This window comes from Nilaparvata lugens, chromosome X (assembly GCF_014356525.2).
Source record: "Nilaparvata lugens isolate BPH chromosome X, ASM1435652v1, whole genome shotgun sequence".
Classification (NCBI taxonomy): Eukaryota; Metazoa; Arthropoda; class Insecta; order Hemiptera; family Delphacidae; genus Nilaparvata; species Nilaparvata lugens.
This window is the reverse complement of record NC_052518.1, coordinates 105,489,084-105,507,966: the sequence shown is the minus strand read 5'-3', so window position 1 is coordinate 105,507,966 and position 18,883 is coordinate 105,489,084. Positions and strand designations below refer to the sequence as shown.

The window sequence follows — 18,883 nt, the reverse complement described above, 5'->3', positions numbered from 1 at the left end:
AAATGGGATTATATTTTATTATAATAAATATTCAAAATTACGTTTCCAACCCACAATTATTGTCTTATTGTCATGTCCTTAAAGTTACTGTAAACCATATCGGTTGAGACTAATCAAGGTTTATTTAGGGTGGTTTCAATTATTAGTTTATGTGTTACAAATAGTTCACCTAGATTTAGATGGCAATTGAAACATAATTGATCTAACTAAAGCATGATATTAGTGTCAAAGACAGAAATCTGCGTTTTATTTCATTATCATGAGAGAGAGAGAGAGAGAGAGAGAGAGAGAGAGAGAGAGAGAGAGTGCGAGATAGTGAGCCCGAAGGAAAGGGTATGTGTAAGAGAGTGATGTGGTTGAGTGGGAGTGACAGAGTTCGATATATTATATGCTATATGGTGGGTGAATAATAGTGTGTCCCTTACGCTACACTCACAGATATATATATATATATATATATATATATTATATATATATATATATATATATATATATATATATATATATATATATATATATATATATATAGTACATAAACCATATCCATAGATTTTGGAAGCGGCATGCTATCTTTTCAATCTTTTGAAACAGCATTTATTGTCTAAGGTTGGTGAAAGAAGTTTTCTGCATTCCATAACAACAATCTGCAGACTGACGTCTCGGGTATTAGAACCAAAAGGCCTTGCTTTATAGAACTATAAATACTCATTCAGTATTACAATGCCTTGCTTCCATAAAACAAAGCAAATGTTTCCCGTTAGGTACTTCTGGAAAGCCCGGTCAATTTGTCATCGGTGGTGTCCAGGTAGAACTACCCTGCTCATAGACTATGTTCACTGAAGCGTAAAACCAAAGTTAATCAAATGCTTCTATTTCTAAAAATTCTATTGCCAGGTATAAAGTACTGCACTTTGGCGGCAGGAAATATTTAACATGTGTTTTCTATATTGTACCCTTCCTGGAAAAAATAGATTTTTGTTCAGTATTGTTTGCCTCCCCTCTACGAGGATGCTACCGTATAGTAGCATCTAATAGTTGACAAAACACATTCAGTCGACATGGAATTGGTCAAGGAAATCGTAACGCTCCGCAATACTACATTATATCATATAGACGATGGATTTTTCTATCGGGTGACCTCCAGCGACCAAACGCGTATCTATTTAAAATGTAATGTACGCGAGTGTGCAAGTCGCGCCTCAATGCCACTTCGTATGGCAAATAGAACTTTTGATAGTTTTCTTATCACTATTAATCATAATCATCTTCCCAACCCAACGTTTGTTGGTGTTACCGTGTTGAGGGAGTGCATATTGCAACGTTGTTCCAGGGAAACAACAGAGCCACGACACATCTTTGATGAAGAGTGTGCCAAGTAAGTACCCACATCATCATTATTTTCAAGTTCAAGTACGTATATGGAGTATTATATAAAATCTAACCGCATGTAATATACACTTAGACTATTATTAACATTTATAATAATCTCCATCAGAAGTTAAGTAATTCTTATTGTCCCAGTGAAATACGTTCCCTTAAAGTTTCTATTCCCCTCATATCTATTATTCGATGAATATCACAAGGAATCATATTAATAAAAATCTAGTGCTTGATTTGATGTAATTCTTTCGATGTGATGTAAGCTTTTGAGAAATAATTTGTAATTGTTAAAATGAATCGAGTCCAATTAATCACAGTTTATAAAGTTCTAATTTAAATGGGTAGATATAGTTAACATAACAGCGCAGAGTGACTGGGTGGAAATTAAATAGATGATTAGATAAAAGAGCAAAACAAAATTAAATAAACAGAAGAGCGAGAAAGCATTGAATGCAAGAGGACCCAAGCCTGGCGACGATGCCAACAATATTTTATAATTAGATTATAAAAATAGTACCAGTTGATCATCCGTCGAATTATTTCAAGAATCAAAAATGTCACAAACAAAATAATTGCATTGACAAAAGTCACTTCTCAAGGATACAATAACATAACATTGATACTTTGTATACAAGTGAACGTTATACAGGTTGTTCTGGAAAAAGGTGCCCAGAATCCAGGGAGTGATCACATCAAAAGAAGAAAAAAAGTTCTAATTAACATGGGTCCGAAATTCTTAGTTATCAAATTATACAGAGTGAAAGATTTCGTCTGAATTTCAGTTCTCCTGCCCTACGGGTATTTGTTGGCTGTCAATTAAAACGTTGAATTCAGCGTACTTTATGTAAAATGAACTGAGAGATTGAATGAAACCGTTTCCAGACCGAGTTGGAACCGGTTACTTACCGAGTTGAAAGCAGAGAAAAGTCGAGAGAAAATAACAAGCTAACTACTTTAAGTTATCAATATTGAATGCCTCATCGCTTGCAATAGTTCACACGACAGCTGATTTTTACCAAATAACATTGGGATATTAATTGCATGCGTCATTTCATGCAATTAATAGTCCACTCGACAGCTGATTTATGATGAATAGTTCTATAGTTTGATTTTTACGGTAATACTGGCGTTTGAAAGAGACTCTTTTTCCTTTTGTTTTATCCTTGAAATGCAAAATTTCAAAAAACCTTGTATATTATATAAACGTTGACGCGCAATTTAAAGAGTAACATACCTGTTAAATTTCATTGAAATCTAATGCCGTGTTTCGCCGTAAATGCGGAACATAAAAATATTTGGACATAAAGAGAAATGCAAAACCGTCGACTTAAATCTTAGACCTCACTTCGCTCGGTCAATGAAACTTTGGATATCTGAGTTCTTTTTAAATTACTATTCTATTCTACTTGATCTACTGAGCCAGTACCATTTTGATTTTTTTTTCATAGTACATGGCACTATTGAAATTAACTGTTCTATTGATTTATTCTAACTTTGTCTACAGAATTGTGAAACTGCATATATGAGGTGTAAAAATTATGTTTAATTTGTTTGTTATCCACGTCTGCATCTATTTTCAGTTTGAAGAACTGGATATCAATCTTGATTATTCAAATTTCTTATTGTTCAACATACACACACATTATTTACATACATATAAAAACAAGATGATACACAATTTTTTTAGAACAATAATGCTCAAGGTAAAAACCTGTGAGGGGAGAAAAATCTAAATTTTCACATGAAAACGTCACTCGAGAATAATTATATCACCCGGCCTCACAACAGAGAGTCTTAGAGTCCTTGACTTAGAATAGTTAATCTCACATTTGTACAGTCAGTGTGAGTGAGATTTTCTGCACACATCATGCGTGAATACGCCGGATGGATCGACTCGTATAATTTGAGGATGGTGATAATGATGAGGAAACATGATTCTGTTAAAAGGAATAGTCTCCATCTCCATTATATTCTTATATAGGATTTGCTTGTGATCATGTTTCTATAATTTTATCAATTCGAAGATCAGCCTTCAAAAATTTAGGTCAACTTATACATTTCAACTCACGTTGCTACACGTTTCAACTTAGCAAAAGGACAGAGGGGATTAGTATTATTATTCTCTAGAGCCCTGGAAATATCTCTGTTATTGTTCTTGGTACCTTATACAAAAGGGACTCCATAATACAAAAACAAATCAGTCCTTGCCGGACAAAGCTAGAGGAAGAAGAAAAGAAGAAGAAGAAGAAGAAGAAGAAGAAGAAAAGAAGAAGAAGAAGAAGAAGATGACAGGCGGAGAAGAAGAACAAGCGAGAAGAAGAAGAAGATAATAGAAAAAGGAGACAGAAGAATAAGAAAGAAGAGGAAGAAGATGAACAATAATAAGAAGAAAAAATATAGATAGGAGAACATTATAACCGTTGAGTACACTATTTTATCTATAACCACTCTTTTGACGAATTGAAAACTTATAAATTACTGGTGGTACTCCCATACAGTAACAGTCAGGGGGTTATTCAAATACCGTTGGATAACATCTTTCCAATATTGTTACATTCATCTAGAAGTATATAATCTGTTCTTTCTTACATTGATATCACTCATGTATAAGTTACTGCAGAATCAAAATTATTTTATATTGACTGAACAATTAAAAGTCACATTGAAATAGTTATTTTGGAGTTTGGTAGAAATAATACATTTACATGGAACTCAATTTATTCATTGAAGGCAATCTACATAATTCTAATAGGTTCTGATAACACATAGTGATAAAATAGGTGTTCAATTAATTAATGAAGCCTAACAACTTGAAATATATTTCAAATTATTTAAGATTAAATTGATTCTACCTCGGTGCAAGTCAGCTTCACATTTGTACATGTATCATTGTATCGAATTATTAAATATTTGATGATTTTGGTAAAACAACATTTTAATCCTGGACTAGTAGTTCTATGAACAGTAGACCTCGCGCAGTTATAAAACACAGCCTCGTCTCATACTGTCCATAAGAGTAAATCCTGTTTGTATGTTGTGTCGGCAAGATGTCGGTGTGAAAACGGCTAATGGCTGTTGGGGTTAGTGTATCAAAAATATGCTAACATCAAAATCTAATCTCCTTCAACTTACTGGCAACATTTCAGACCGAGTTGAAAGCAGATAAAGGTCGAGAGAAAATACTATGATTTCTTTCCGTTATTAATTGCATGCGTCATTGCATGCAATGAATAGTCAACACGACAGCTGATTTTTTACTAAGTTACATTGATATATTAATTGCATGCGTTATTGCATGCAATTAAAAATCCACTCAACAGCTGAATTATTATGGATGATTCTATTCTGATTTTTACTGTAATATTGGCGTTCGAAGGAGACTTTACCTATTGTATTAACCTTAAAATGCAAAATTTTCAAAAAACCTTGTATATACATCGAGGCACAATTTAAAAAGAAATATACCTGTCAAATTTCATGGTAATCTATTGCTGCGTTTCGCCGTAATTGCGGAACATATAAACATGAAGAGAAATGCAAAGCCGTCGACTTGAATCTTAGAACTCATTTCGCTCGGTCAATAAATCGAAATTTTAAGAAACCACAAATATCCTGGATGAAAAGGGGAATCAATTGTTATGTATAGATTTGAATCTGAATGTCTAGGATCCACTGTGGATCCACAGTGAACCGATTTGAGTGAAATTAATATTTTTCAATGTAAAATAAAATTTGGAGGAAAGTTATTCTTGTATATTTCTGTAATAAGAACGGTTTTCATGAAATTATAAAAAAAATTAATATTGATCTTTAAATGGTGAAAAGTGGTCATGCATGCAGTACGAAAAAATTAATTTCTCTGTTATTCTTCGACCAATCTTAATAAATTAGGTATCATTGGAATTGTGAAAAAATTTGCTAACTTTTTTGTCTCTTGTAAATTTTCTGTAAAATGGACGGTTTTCGAGATATTCGCCATCAAAATTTAAAATGGCCGCCATTTTGAAAAATTTCAACGAAATTTTTTTTTTTATTTTTTATAGTTGAGTCTTTATAGCATAAATATTCATGCCAAATTTCAGATCAATACAACATTTCGTTCTTGAGATAAAATTTTTTAAGTGAAAACAGATGACATCCAATTTATTAGAGCAAATTGAATGCCTTCATCTTCATGTGTAGGCAACACACCACACCAACCTTGTTCCTGTGAGACTGGCCTTGTCTCTGTGACACTACACTTGTTCGAATGGGACTCTACCCCTCTTCTTGTTCCACTGACACTACTTGTTCCAGTGAAACAGACCTTGTCTCTGTGAGACTCACCTTGTCTCTGTGAGACTCAACTTGTCTCTGTGGGAACTTGTTCCTGTGAGACTGCCATTTATAAAACCACTTGTTCCTATGAAACTTGTCTCTGTGACACTAATATCGTTCAAAAACACTACTTGTCTCTGTGAGAACTTGTCTCTGTGATACGGACCCATAAGTAAGTAGTCAAAGTACGGCTGCTCCTTCCCCAAGCTCGAGCTTGCTCTTTTGGGGAAGTAGTTCCTTATGTTTATTTGTATTTCCTATTGATTCATTTTGTTGTTATATTTCTAAATTGTGAATTATTGTAATGCTTTTTCAAGGAATAAATAAATAAATAAATAAATAGAGAAGAGTTTGGAAGAAAAAAATTGTTCAGCAGCTTTTCTTGACATAGGGCAAGCCTTCGACAAAGTATGGCATGAGGGACTTTTTTACAAGTTAAATGAAATGCTTCCCAAGCAATTCACAGAAATACTACGATCATATTATTTTGGATGGAAGGTACTTCAGAGTCAAGTATGAGGACTCATATTCTGATCTGAGAGAGATAAAAGCAGGAATTCCACAGGGGTGTCTTGGGGTCAGTGCTTTACCTTCTCTTCACCAGTGATATTCCAAATTCTGGAGGAGAGTACCACAGCGACGTATGCAGACGACAGCGATGTTCATACTGCAACAGAAAAGCTCCAGAGATCGGTCAACAGAATACAGGACTGGGCCAGTAAGTGGAGGATGAAACTCAATGAGGGCAAGTCAATTCACGTCAACTTCACCAACAGGAGAGCTGATGAGTACCATCCAATCAGCTTAAATAATATCAAAATACCACATGCAAATTCTGCTAAATATCTAGGTATGACTCTTGATGCTAAGCTTCGCTGGAAAGAGCATGTCAAAAAGAAAAAAGAAGAGCTCACCATCAAATACAATAAATTCTACTGGCTTATTGGAAGAAACACATCACTCCCAATACCAAATAAAGTTCTCCTGTACAAACAGATCTTCAAACCTGTTTGGACCTATGGTATCCAACTGTGGGGCTGCACCAAACCGACTAACATCGCCATCATTCAACGATTCCAAAACAAGGTGCTCAGAAACATCGTTGATGCTCGTTGGTAAGTGCGGAACAGCGACATCCATAGAGATCTGGGAGTCAACCTGGTATCCTGTGAGATTCAGCGGTATGCAGAGAGTCATGATGCACGGCTCTACCAACACAACAACGTCGAGGCAATCCAGCTGCTAGACAACGGAGGATTGGTGCGGAGGCTGAAGAGGAGGAAACCATTTGAATTAGTGTAGTGCAAGTGGTTTCAAGTGAAAAAGCAGAGCAGTGATTGTATGAAACAATGAAATCATGCATTATAGTACAGTTATTTAATTTAAGTACATAATATAATTATTAGAAGTAAGAGATTCTAGTGAGTTTCACTGTATTTTATTTTTATTTAGTAGGTTAGGTTCTAACCTAAAATAGGTTACCTATACCTTAGGTTCTAAATTTAGTAAAATTTGCTCTTTAGTCATATGACTAGATAGCAATAGTACATAAAAAAACGTTCACCATCAACTTCATTAAGAAATGTTTTAGAAGTAATTTTTTTCTATTCAAACATTAGTTTTAGTATTTTTTGTTATTGTTTTGATTAAACTGTATACTGTACTTATTTTTGTGTTAAGGAAACATATTTGGGTTATTACCTGTTGTTTCCGATGTAATATTATGATTAAATAATAAAAAAATAATAAGACAAGACAAAAGTTTGCTGCCTCAATTACTGTTACATCAAGTTGAGCTCATGTGTATATGCCACATGTAACGTGTCGGCTCTAAATTGCCTGTCAAAAATGCCCTTTATTGACAGGGAATGTAGAGCTGGCACGTTACATGTGGCACGTGAATATACACTCAGCTCAATAAACCAGTGATTGAGGCAGCAGTGTTTTCTCATAGAGAAAAATAGAACTTATCCAAAAATAATAATAGAGAAAAGAAAAAGATATCCCATGTTATAGGGCGCTTATGTTGAAAATTTCACGGTTATCTCAAGACGATAGATAGTCCTATAGTGAGGTCCTATAATGGTAGTGAAGAAAGGTAGGAGAAAAACGTTGCCAAGTCTCTCCATTTTGCCACTGACTGTACACAGCTGTTACTCAATTCTTCCCATTAAATTTAATCTAATAATAGAGAAAAATAGAACTTATCCAAAAATAATAATAGAGAAAAGAAAAAGATATCCCATGTTATAGGGCGCTTATGTTGAAAATTTCACGGTTATCTCAAGACGATAGATAGTCCTATAGTGAGGTCCTATAATGGTAGTGAAGAAAGATAGGAGAAAAACGTTGCCAAGTCTCTCCATTTTGCCACTGACTGTACACAGCTGTTACTCAATTCTTCCCATTAAATTTAATCTAATAATAATTATCATTTCCTTGATAAAATAATCAATTTTATGTCAAATTGATCAAGAAAATATATTTTTTCATAATTTGATTCAAAAATTTGCTTTCATGACTGAGATCGGATTTTTATACAAACCTGAAATGGCGGCTAATTTAAAAAGCTGTGATACAACAATCTGAATTTCAAAACAACAGAAATTGAGTTATTTGGTAGATATTCTATTCCAATTTCCTTTAAAAATAATATAAAAATAGAAATTCTATTTAAAAATAAGTAATTTCAATGGATTAATTCTGAAATAACTTTTCAATATTATTTATACCGGTACGTGTAGGTCTAACCTATACGGGTAGGCTAACTTAAGCATGGATGAAATCTAGGATGGTTAGTTATCAACTTTTAAAATGTCATTTCAGGTATTTTAATTTGTGTTTCTCATAAGGTAATGTTTAAAAATTATTTCATTGTTTCAAAAATACATTTTAAATCAATTATACGACTTGTGTACTCAAGTATTTTGATAGAATGAAGAAAAAAAATGGCGGCTAAGAATATGGTTTGTTCTGCTTTGTACAGTCACTGTCAAAAGTAAATATAAAATATTCTGGCAAATAGACAACATTGCAAAGCGAGAGAGAGATAGTGCTATCTGTTTTGTTGTATGACAGAAAAGGACAGCAACAGTATTGTCAATCGTACACTGTCATTATAATGTGAACCTCACTATAGTAGTTGAAGCTATGTGACGCGTGTAGGCTCTCATACTGTGTCGTTCTTACACTCTTACCTCATCAGTAATGACATTTGGAACATAAACGACCTATACCATGGGAAATCTCCTTATGCTATATTTTCTCTAGTTTTACTTGAAGGAAATAGAAAACAGTAATTTTGCCACTTAAATTCAAATTTATCAGTTGAAATAAAATAAAAATATCATCCAGTACAGTACTTTTTTAATTTCATTAGTGCATAATATGTTTCAACTCGTGAGAGTCATTCTCGAATAAAGCGGCTTATAGAAAGGGAATGCGAGGAATATAGACAGCTGACAAGTTGCATGCGGCAAGAACATGCCTCGTCAACGTTCCGCTTACATTCCCTGTCTAAATGGCTACTTGCCACTAAATTGGCATGTGATTAGCGGCGACATAGGGACAAACAAGTTGGTTTTAATGTGAGCTCCAAAAAGAAAATTATCTGTTGTGTTTGCTAAGAAGAATGTGATAATGAATAACGTTATAAATCCAAGATTTATACCTCTAAGGTATTTAAACCAAGCTTAGCTATTGTAATAAAATTAATTGAAGGAATTTATTCTCGTTCAAAGTATTGCTAGGACCTAGGAGTAGACTGGCTGGCCGCTATGGCTTCAGAGATTGTCAGTTTGGTATAAGGGTAAGCATTCCTGACTGGCAATTAAGAGGTTCCGGGTTCGATTCCCGAGCTTGCAAAGAATTTTTGGATGGTGGCTCTCATCGAATTTCCATCTGGCTGTTGAGCCTGTTGTCAATATTCACAGTAGCAGAAGTCTTCGGGGTGATTTCCAGCATTTAATTTGGATTTTCGTTTAATAATAATAATAATAATTATTATTATTATTATTATTATTTATTGTTATTGTCATTGTATTGTAGAAGTTTGGCAAGAAGTGGCTTGGTGTGGTGCTGAAGGAGGCGACCGTGAACATCAGCGGCAGCGTTACACTATGGGAGCTGCGCATGCGCATGCACTTGGTTTGGGACGAGGTTGGTGAGGCGACCGCCATCCTTGATGAGGCCAACCTCGCGCTGCAGGGTGATGCTGCGTTGCCGCTCTGGCAACATATGCTGCTCTATTGGCTGGCCAACGATCCCACCAAGCACAAAGTCAAGGTCTGTTTCAATCAATCAATAATTTTATTCAATTCAACACAAAAGAAAATAATAAAAATAGAAAATCATTTATAGTTCAATCGATCAATGGTTCGTAGGGTGAACTTTTGTTCATAAGATATATTCACGGCTTTGCAAAAATATCTGGCTTCAGAGACCCTAGATCTCTAGATGGAGGAAGCTCCCTTCACAAAGAGATTCTTCATGAATGAGAGAGTTGCAACGTATCATTAACAATGGAAAGAGCATGTTGATCGAATGCCATAGGCTCAGTTGTGCTAAAAGGACGTAACTCCAAAAAGCTCCTTGTGTATCTTTTCTGATGCAACACGTTGCTTTTGAGAAGATACAAAACAGCATCTGTTGCTTTTGGAAAGATACATTTTCGTGAATGTTGGATGTTTTTGATTGGGTGGTATAGTAGTCTAGTGGCCCTCCGCCGATAGGCAAAGCAAAATGACTGTTGCAAATGTCATGTTGAATCTATGGTCATCGGCTGTTACACCTTTCAAGGGACTCTGTATATTTTACATCAAGTTGCCATGTGAGTTTGGGGTCCACGTGAATGCCTAAAAACTTTACACTAGGTAGATGGATTATTGTGTCAAGCTTCATGTTTTAAATTGGAATTCATAAAAACAAATTTACCAACATTACAATAATGTAGCAACTAACTCTCTTGGTTGCTCAGATTATTTTACTATAGTGAGGTTCACGTTATAATGGCAGTGGATAAAGATAGAAGAATAGCGATGCCGATTCTCTTCATTGATTAATTATATTTCTACACTGTCAAAAACATAATTGGCATCGCTGCGGACATAGAAAAGGATAGTACCACCGGCTTTGTCGAATGATAGCAAAACCAAAGTTGATCAAATACTGTCATTATAACGTGGACCTCACTATAGACACTTTTCGTTGCAAATTTCCTGTTGAATCTATGGTCTTCGGCTGCTACAACTTCCTGTATGTTGTAAGTATCTGTAACTTCCTGTAATTACTGTCAGTATGAATTGCTGTTCAATGTATTAATTGTTGTATTATTCAAAGGCAGAATAACGTTGAGATGAAGAAATTTCCGTTAAGATTTATATAATTGGTTCGCTCAAAGTTTAGAAAGATATTCATCGAGTTCAATGCAAAATTTAAAATAATTTGTAAATTAATAAAGTTAATTTTCATTTGCAATTTCAGGTTAATGAATTTCTGAAGAAAGCATCCAATATGGAGAATCAACCAGCCATCTGTAACCATTTCAGAGTGATTTGGTTGGGGTGGATTGTTTTGAAGAAGGGCATTAGTGCAGCTCGCGATTTCTATTTAAAAATGGCCAAGCGATCTCCTCCCTGCCTCCAACTGCATCATAAGATGATTGAGTACGAGAAAATGCAGGAAGACTGCAATGAAGCCTGTCTTCGCATATACTACGTCCTTGCTTGCATTCATTTCGGAACTGATAATAAAGGTACACGTTCAGTTGAATTAAATTGAAAAAATCTTTATTCATTAAACTTGTACAAATACATATGAATAGTGTCACAAACTTTTACGTAGCCTAAATACTAATTACAAACAAATGTCATCACATCAATTATATCAAACTCCTGTAACGAATGCGGTGATTATTAGCCTACCAAATATTCCTTCAATTTAATACCAAACCTTTTATTATTTTCTTAAATTTTCAAATTGTTTGGCTGTTTTGTAAAAAATGACTTTCCCCTGAAAACTGTTTTCCTCTCAAATAGATTCAATTTATGTCTCTCAGCAATTCTGCCATAACTGGTATAGTAACTGTGAGTCTGGTTTCTCATTTCTTAATTTGTCTTCCTAAAAATCATGATGACATCAAATATATATTGTCAAAATCCCAAGCTGCGAGAAAGACAATCTTACTGAGTCACATCTTTTAAGCTTAAGGATTATTCTGATTGCCCTTCTCTGCTAGGCAAAATCCTTCTGGGCGTATTTTTGTGCTCTACAATCTGAGATCAGGTAGAGCGCTCTATCTCATATAGATTTCCAGGTACACCTGACAACAATGCTCCTTATATTGTGAAAAACACCTAATTTTCAGCTTCAACCATCATCACCAACTACATAGTCTTCACATTGATATTTCGCACAATGACATAAGTTCATAAGATTATGTTCTATGAGAATCACCCGTTAGATGCACTTCATTTCAATATTTCCTAGTGGAGAGGCGCGCTTAAGGACACCTCAAGGATCAAAATTTCAAACACTTATAACTTCTGACACAATGCTCAATTTCATATTACTACATTTCATTCTTCTCGGCTCGTCAAGGCGGTCCAAAATCATGCATCATAAGTCAAATTCGGTCGAAAAGTGGAAAATTTATTGTTGAGTGTACTAAAGCCCATATTCCAATACACAAAAAATGACCAATATTCTTGTTTGAAATAATCAATTTTTTTAGTCGAGAAGATATATTTTTCATTGATGTAATAATTAATTTTCAGATAGCTGATTCCGGTATATCTTATGTAATATTAACTGTTGATTCATGATGAAATGAATGATTTTTTCGCACTAGGTTGAGTACCTTTCATAGAAGATAAAACAGCAGTGATTTTAAAACAAGACAGTTAAACAGTTTTATGATGCTTTTATCGCGCATTTCACTTTTCAACAGCTAGTGCTGTTCTTATTATATTTGTATTTGTACATTATAACAATTCATATCTGTATTTGTACAGAAACAGTTTGTGCCGGTTGCACAAAAGCCGGTTAAATTTTAACCGTGATTAATTCCAAGAAAACCAATCAGAGCAGCATTCTTATCAAAAAGGGTTTCTCTGATTGGTTCTCGTGAAATTAATCACGGTTAAAATTTAACCAGCTTTTGTGCAACCGCTTAGATACAGATATAATAAGCATAGCATCAGCTGATGAAAAATGAGCTCGTGACGTATAGGTCTGTACACACCTTAGTACACATCTTAGTACACACCTTTAGATGTACAGCCTTTTCATGTTGTGCTATTCTTTTACAGAAATATGGCTAGACTATTTCCGATTTGAAAAGGAGTACGGAAAACCTGGACAGATGGGAGACCTTTACAACGATGCTTGCTCATATCTCAACAAGTCATTGGTGGAGCAATTCAAGGAGGAGTATAATCAACTCAATAAATGAACTCGTTTCTCCAAAACAGAATTCACACATTTCGAAAAAAACTTTATCACAATTATAATTTGATGTTCTGTCAGTGTCGCAAGTTGAACAAGTTTGCTTCCATTTGAGTATCATCCAATATTTTTATTTTTCATTTGAAATTTTTGTCTCTTTACATTTATTGAGAAAAAAACTAATGTTTCTAAGTTCATATCTTCACTAAATAGAGTTCCCAATCATCTTTACCTAATGAGTATATTGAGTAATGAATAATGAGTATAATGAGTAATCCTGAATCTCTTAACCCGATCAGTGCCTACAACCAGTGAAAAGCCCGCAAATATAATCTTCTCCTGCCCAATCCTAGCAGAGTCAGTTCTTGGAGACCGCATTTGAATTCACACCAATTGTGTTCTTGTGTATCAAGAAAGTTCAGTACAATTTTCACATCCTTGTTCTTCCAGTCAGGCATCTGTTGGAGATCCACAATGGTGACCATGCTGTGTCCCAGCTTGAAGAATGTCTTCAACAACACTTGTGTGTCATCAAACAGCACACTAAACTTGATTGGAAGTCCAGGTGGGCAATGCTGCATTATAACTTTATTGATCCCATCCTTGATATTTTTCATAGTGTGGGTGAAGACATTGGTCAGGAACTGATGCACACATCCATTGCTGACAGCTGTATTTACCAATGGATTGTGAATATCACCTCTTCTATAGAGAATGACACTGTCCACGCTTACTGCATTGACAACTGCATGTCATTTATCCCGAAGTCTGGAGCAAGCACAAATGTAAGACTCATGATCTGGACATGATTCCAAATGTCCTGCATTGTTGAAAAAGTCTGTCAACGAGATAATACCATGATTATGTAGTTCATCCTCAAGCTCAATCACTGCATCCCGCAGACATAGCTCACTGTTTGACAACATGTTGCAGTAGACTGAATACCTCTCAGTGCTGACAAGCCGTCTTATACCAAACAGAGAAAAGTGGTGGTGGTGCTGGTGGGGATAACTTTTCCTGTTTCAACAGGTCTATGATGATGTTACCCCATCATGACTCACTTCTCAATTCCTCGTTATCATTAGTAGGAAGAAGTATCATATTCTATATAATTTAAGTCTTTAAACATAAATCCTCTATGGTGTAGTGGTTAGCATGTCAGCTTCCCAAGTTGAAGGTTCCAGGTTCGAATCCAAGGCCTATAGTTAATCTATAGTTAGATAGTTGAGAGATGATGTCATAAAGACTTGTTGGAACAGGATGCTGATAAAGACTGGTGGGCGTGGCCATTAGTCATTTGACAGGGGGAGGTGGAGTGGGGGTCGTTGAAACAGCCTTTGTTGAAAGTATAGTAAGGTGATTTCTTACCTATATGAAAATCAGTCAATTGCTAACTGTTGACAATGTCATACTTTAAAGGTTATGTTCTGTTTGGTGATAGCCAACGAGTACCTTTGGATACTATCTACAGTCTCAAGTATAGTGAAGTAGCTGTTGTAAATTTGGATAAAGTCTATAATTGGCGAAATGAGGATGTCAAGATTGAATTGATCTTTGATGATCGTTCATCCCGAAAGTATTGGTGTGAATTTGAATGCGGTGACAAGAGTCTAACTCTTATCAGCAACAACAAGAAGGTGACCTTTGCAGGATTCTCATACTGCAGAGATGATGGATATGTGAAGAGATTCAGAGTTACAGAGGGCTGTTCAGGAGACCCTGCTCTACTAATACTATCTACAGTGCTGCTTTTCGGGATACTGTACAAACTGATGGAGTATGCAGCATTTCAGAATGAGAGGAAAGGTTGGCAGAGGTCTATCAGGAGACCACAAAATATAGAACAGGATTTTCAATGACTAATTCTGTTTTATAATGGAAAATAAATGTATATGGGAAGAATAAAAATATCGTTTTCTTTTCTCTACCCACAACATACAAAAAAATATATCCTCTGGTTCTGTTGATACTGACCTTTAATACTTACCTTTACCGCCTTGGATTCGAACCTGGAACCTTCAACTTGGAAAGCTGACATGCTAACCACTACACCATAGAGGATTTATGTTTAAAGACTTAAATTATATAGAATATGATACTTCTTCCTACTAATGATAACAAGGCGTTAAAGGTAAGTATTAAAGGTCAGTATCAACAGAACCAGAGGATATATTTTTTTGTATGTAGTGGGTAGAGAAAAGAAAACGATATTTTTATTCTTCCCACAGTCTCCAAGAACTGACTCTGCTAGGATTGGGCAAGGAGAAGATTATATTTGTGGGCTTTCCACTGGTTGAAGGCACTGATCGGGTTAAGAGATTCAGGATTGAGGATGGAGAGTCAGGTGATCCAGCTTTTGAAATAATCATTCACAAGGCAGTTGCTTCCAGAATTATGTGCACATCCTACAAATTCTATGATGATGATCTTTCTTGTGATGTACCTGATGGCCCGTGCAAAGTTTGAGAGCATGAGAAGCCGTCAGCTGAGAGGTATCATGGGACCAATGATTATACAAGAGGAGAGAAGCTGTTTCATTTGCATATTCTTTTCAATAATTGAGATTTGTTAATAAATACTATATACTTGCACATTTTCGTTATTATTCAACAACTTCCTTATCACTTGGCTATTATATGATGTCATACAGACCAGTTGAAACATGAAAACTTTCCTGTTGAGTCATAGTTGAAAAAAGTTATTTCAACAAAAGATATCCATTGTGGTGTAATGGTTAACAAACAATTACACCTACACTCTACCTACCTACATTCCTTAACCAAACATCCTACATCCCCATATATATAATAAAGATTCGAAACCGGGTCCTTATGAATAATTCAAATCTGAGTCCTCTAGAATGGAAAGCAGAAGTGCTAACCACTACACCACGGTGGATATCTATTTACTTGTTGTTTGTTATGTATACTTCTATATCCAAGCTCATTGCAGCTTCCAGCGAGCTGTAAGTGAACACTGACTGAACAGTGACTGACTGAATACTATTGGATGATGCTGTACTGGGAAAATATATCCCTTGTGATACAATGATTTGATGACACTCTAGAATTCATATCTGAAAGCATACATGCTACCCAGAGGATATCTCACTACTGTTTGGATTCAAGCTCCTTGTATATTATTCTATAGAATGATCACTTTTTCTTACATTACTAGATGTGGGTGAAGAGGATTTGAGGAATAAGAATCAGCAATTCATTTTTTTCAAATTTTTTTAATTTTTTTTTTATTTAGGTTAGGTTTGGTCCTCTTGGGTGACCTTGAGGTTAAGTTTGGTCATCTTGGGTGACCTTGAGGTTAGGTTTGGTCGTCTTGGGTGACCTTGAGGTTAGGTTTGGTTGACGTGGGTGACCTTGAGGTGAAGGGTGCCATTTTTGTACTACTACACTATGGGTGACCTTGAAATTTATCACCATTTTTATACTACTATGCTATGGGTGAAATTTATCGCCATTTTTATACTACTACGCTATGGGTGAAATTTATTGCCATTTTTATACTACAACGCTATGGGTGACCTTGAAACCCAATTGTTACTTTTGGGACAACTCAAGGTTGTCCTGACCTGAGTTGTCCCAAAAGCAACAATATTATACTACTGATAGCTTCATCTGCCATATCATTCATTGATGAATGAAAATTTGACTGTTCTAGCATTAGGCTCAATTTACTCATAAACGGTTCATCTGACGGGAAAATATAACTGAACAAAATGTGTTTAGAATTGTGTTCTACATCTGGTTCAGTCATCAAAATGACCAGGTGTCAAGTAGTCGGGGTGACAACTAGACGGCTACCCAATGGAAACCTTAAATCGGTTGCTAACTCAGGTTGTGGAGGCTGTCAAAGACTTGTCGTCTAAAAACTTGTGAATAAACGGTCAAGGTTTCTCTGTAGATACATCACAGAGCACAGTAAGTGGTCATCCAGGAGTGAGTACACGTTCCAATGAAAGGGAAGAATTCTCTGGTGTTATCTTCTGAAGTTGGGTACCTTTGACATATTATATATCCATCGAAAACTCAGAGATGAATGATAATTTTATTGGTTGAGTTGGATTGGTTGATTGTTGATTGGTTGAGTTTGTGGAGTTTTGTTGGGAAGCATAGATTAGAGGCTTGTGGTCTGTGTAGATAGTGAAGGGATGTCCTTCTAAGTGGTGGCGAAAATGCTGTACCGCTACATAAACAGCAAGTAGCTAGCGATAGTATACTGGCCAGCAACTTTCTTTCAAAGATAATTTGTTTGAAAAGAAAGCAAGAGGTTGCCATACACCTTCAACCAGTTGTAAGCATTCTCCAACTGAGTGGTTAGAAGCATCAGTAAATAAACCAAGTGTTTCATCCTTGAATGTTTACTCATCTTTCCCATTCCTGAAATACTGTCATTCCATTGAGACTTGCTTCATCGAGATATATTGCTCTCTCAGTCCAGATGCTTGGCGGTATTCGAAAAGTGTTTTCTTTTTATTATGTTCACTACTTGATTCATTCTTCAGAAATGAAATTTTATTTTTGTAGAAATTAAAACTTTCTATCCACCTTCAAAAAAATGTTCAAAAACAAACTTGAAAATGTTCAATGCAAAATTTCATGAATATTTGGAAACTTTTTGTGGGTTAGCAAAGTTTTAAAAATAATATTTAGAGTTTCAAATTCTCGAGCCAATTGATGCTGTAATTGTGAATTGTAAACTGTTCACGTCGAGCAGAAATTTGTTCTTCATCCATCGTAGTGGATAGCTTAAAGTAACTTATCTAGGTAACTTTACTCACGAGAAATGATTATGTAAAAATGCTTGCTGTCCATCACGTCGGGGTATTATAGGAAATTTGGTTTGTGGCTTTCCTATGATATAGGTTAAATAAAACTGGATGAATGATTGGATGTTTTAATGTAGAGATGACAAAATTGAACTGAGAAAATATTAATAATAAACAAACTAATGCAAGTTGAAAACAGGTTGTTAATAATCACAGGTGCAAATATCACATGATTCGTCACATATTTAATTACATTTTCAACACATTATTGTCTAACTGTCAACATTTTATACATGAATAAGAAAACTATAGGGTGTAAATCAACTTCAATTGCATCGAATAATAGCATTGATAAAATACTTCAATATAACTCAGATATCTTATTTGATTTGAAACATAATTTGGTTTAGCTTCACATTCATTCATCTATCTTCTAGATTCATCCTAAAAATAATTTGAGATATTCATGAATTAATCAAATAAAATTCATCCTCAATTAGGCTATTCTTCTAATCAAATGAGAAATGAATACCACTGATCAACTCAAAATTGTTATTGAAGAACGAATACAGCTTGTGAGTTACTGTGTTTTTCAAAACAAATCACGCTGTATTGTTATAAGAGATTGATGAGTGAAATTATTTTTATTTATACTTCTCCGTTTCAGACAATGAATGTAATGAGCTTAGTCAATGCAATGTCGCATCGCTGAAGAAACTTCTATTGTCCTCTCTAAATTCGTTATTTCCCCTGCGCCAGATAAGTAATAATTACAAACAAATGAATGTTGATTAGTCATCCTGTCATTCTAATAATTGCAGCTGTTGAATTAGAAAAAAGATACTATAATAGAGCCTTACAGCTTGAAAAAATTCTCTCTATGAGGATTTGCGTACGGTTTTCCTACCAATAGATAGCATCAGTTATAGCAGAGACAAAAATAACAAAATATCTTTATGT

At 35.0% G+C, this 18,883-nt stretch overlaps 1 protein-coding gene across 5 annotated transcripts in view; it reads left to right on the top strand.

Annotated features, from left to right (window-relative positions):
• Window positions 1-13,322, top strand: part of LOC111049418 (U3 small nucleolar RNA-associated protein 6 homolog) — a 47,951-nt gene extending 34,629 nt beyond the window's left edge. For 2 of the 5 annotated variants that reach the window (XM_039442965.1, XM_039442964.1), the window contains one exon: window positions 9,745-9,877. Coding sequence is in view for 3 of the 5 variants with exons in the window: in XM_039442961.1 (XP_039298895.1) it covers window positions 9,829-9,981; window positions 11,179-11,449; window positions 13,005-13,147 (567 nt within the window). In the remaining 2 variants the exon portion in view is untranslated. Of the gene's footprint in view, window positions 1-9,744; window positions 9,982-11,178; window positions 11,450-13,004 lie in introns of those variants that run through there. The other 3 variants (XM_039442963.1, XM_039442961.1, XM_039442962.1) reach the window with 3 other exon arrangements.
• Window positions 13,323-18,883: the final 5,561 nt, after the last annotated feature.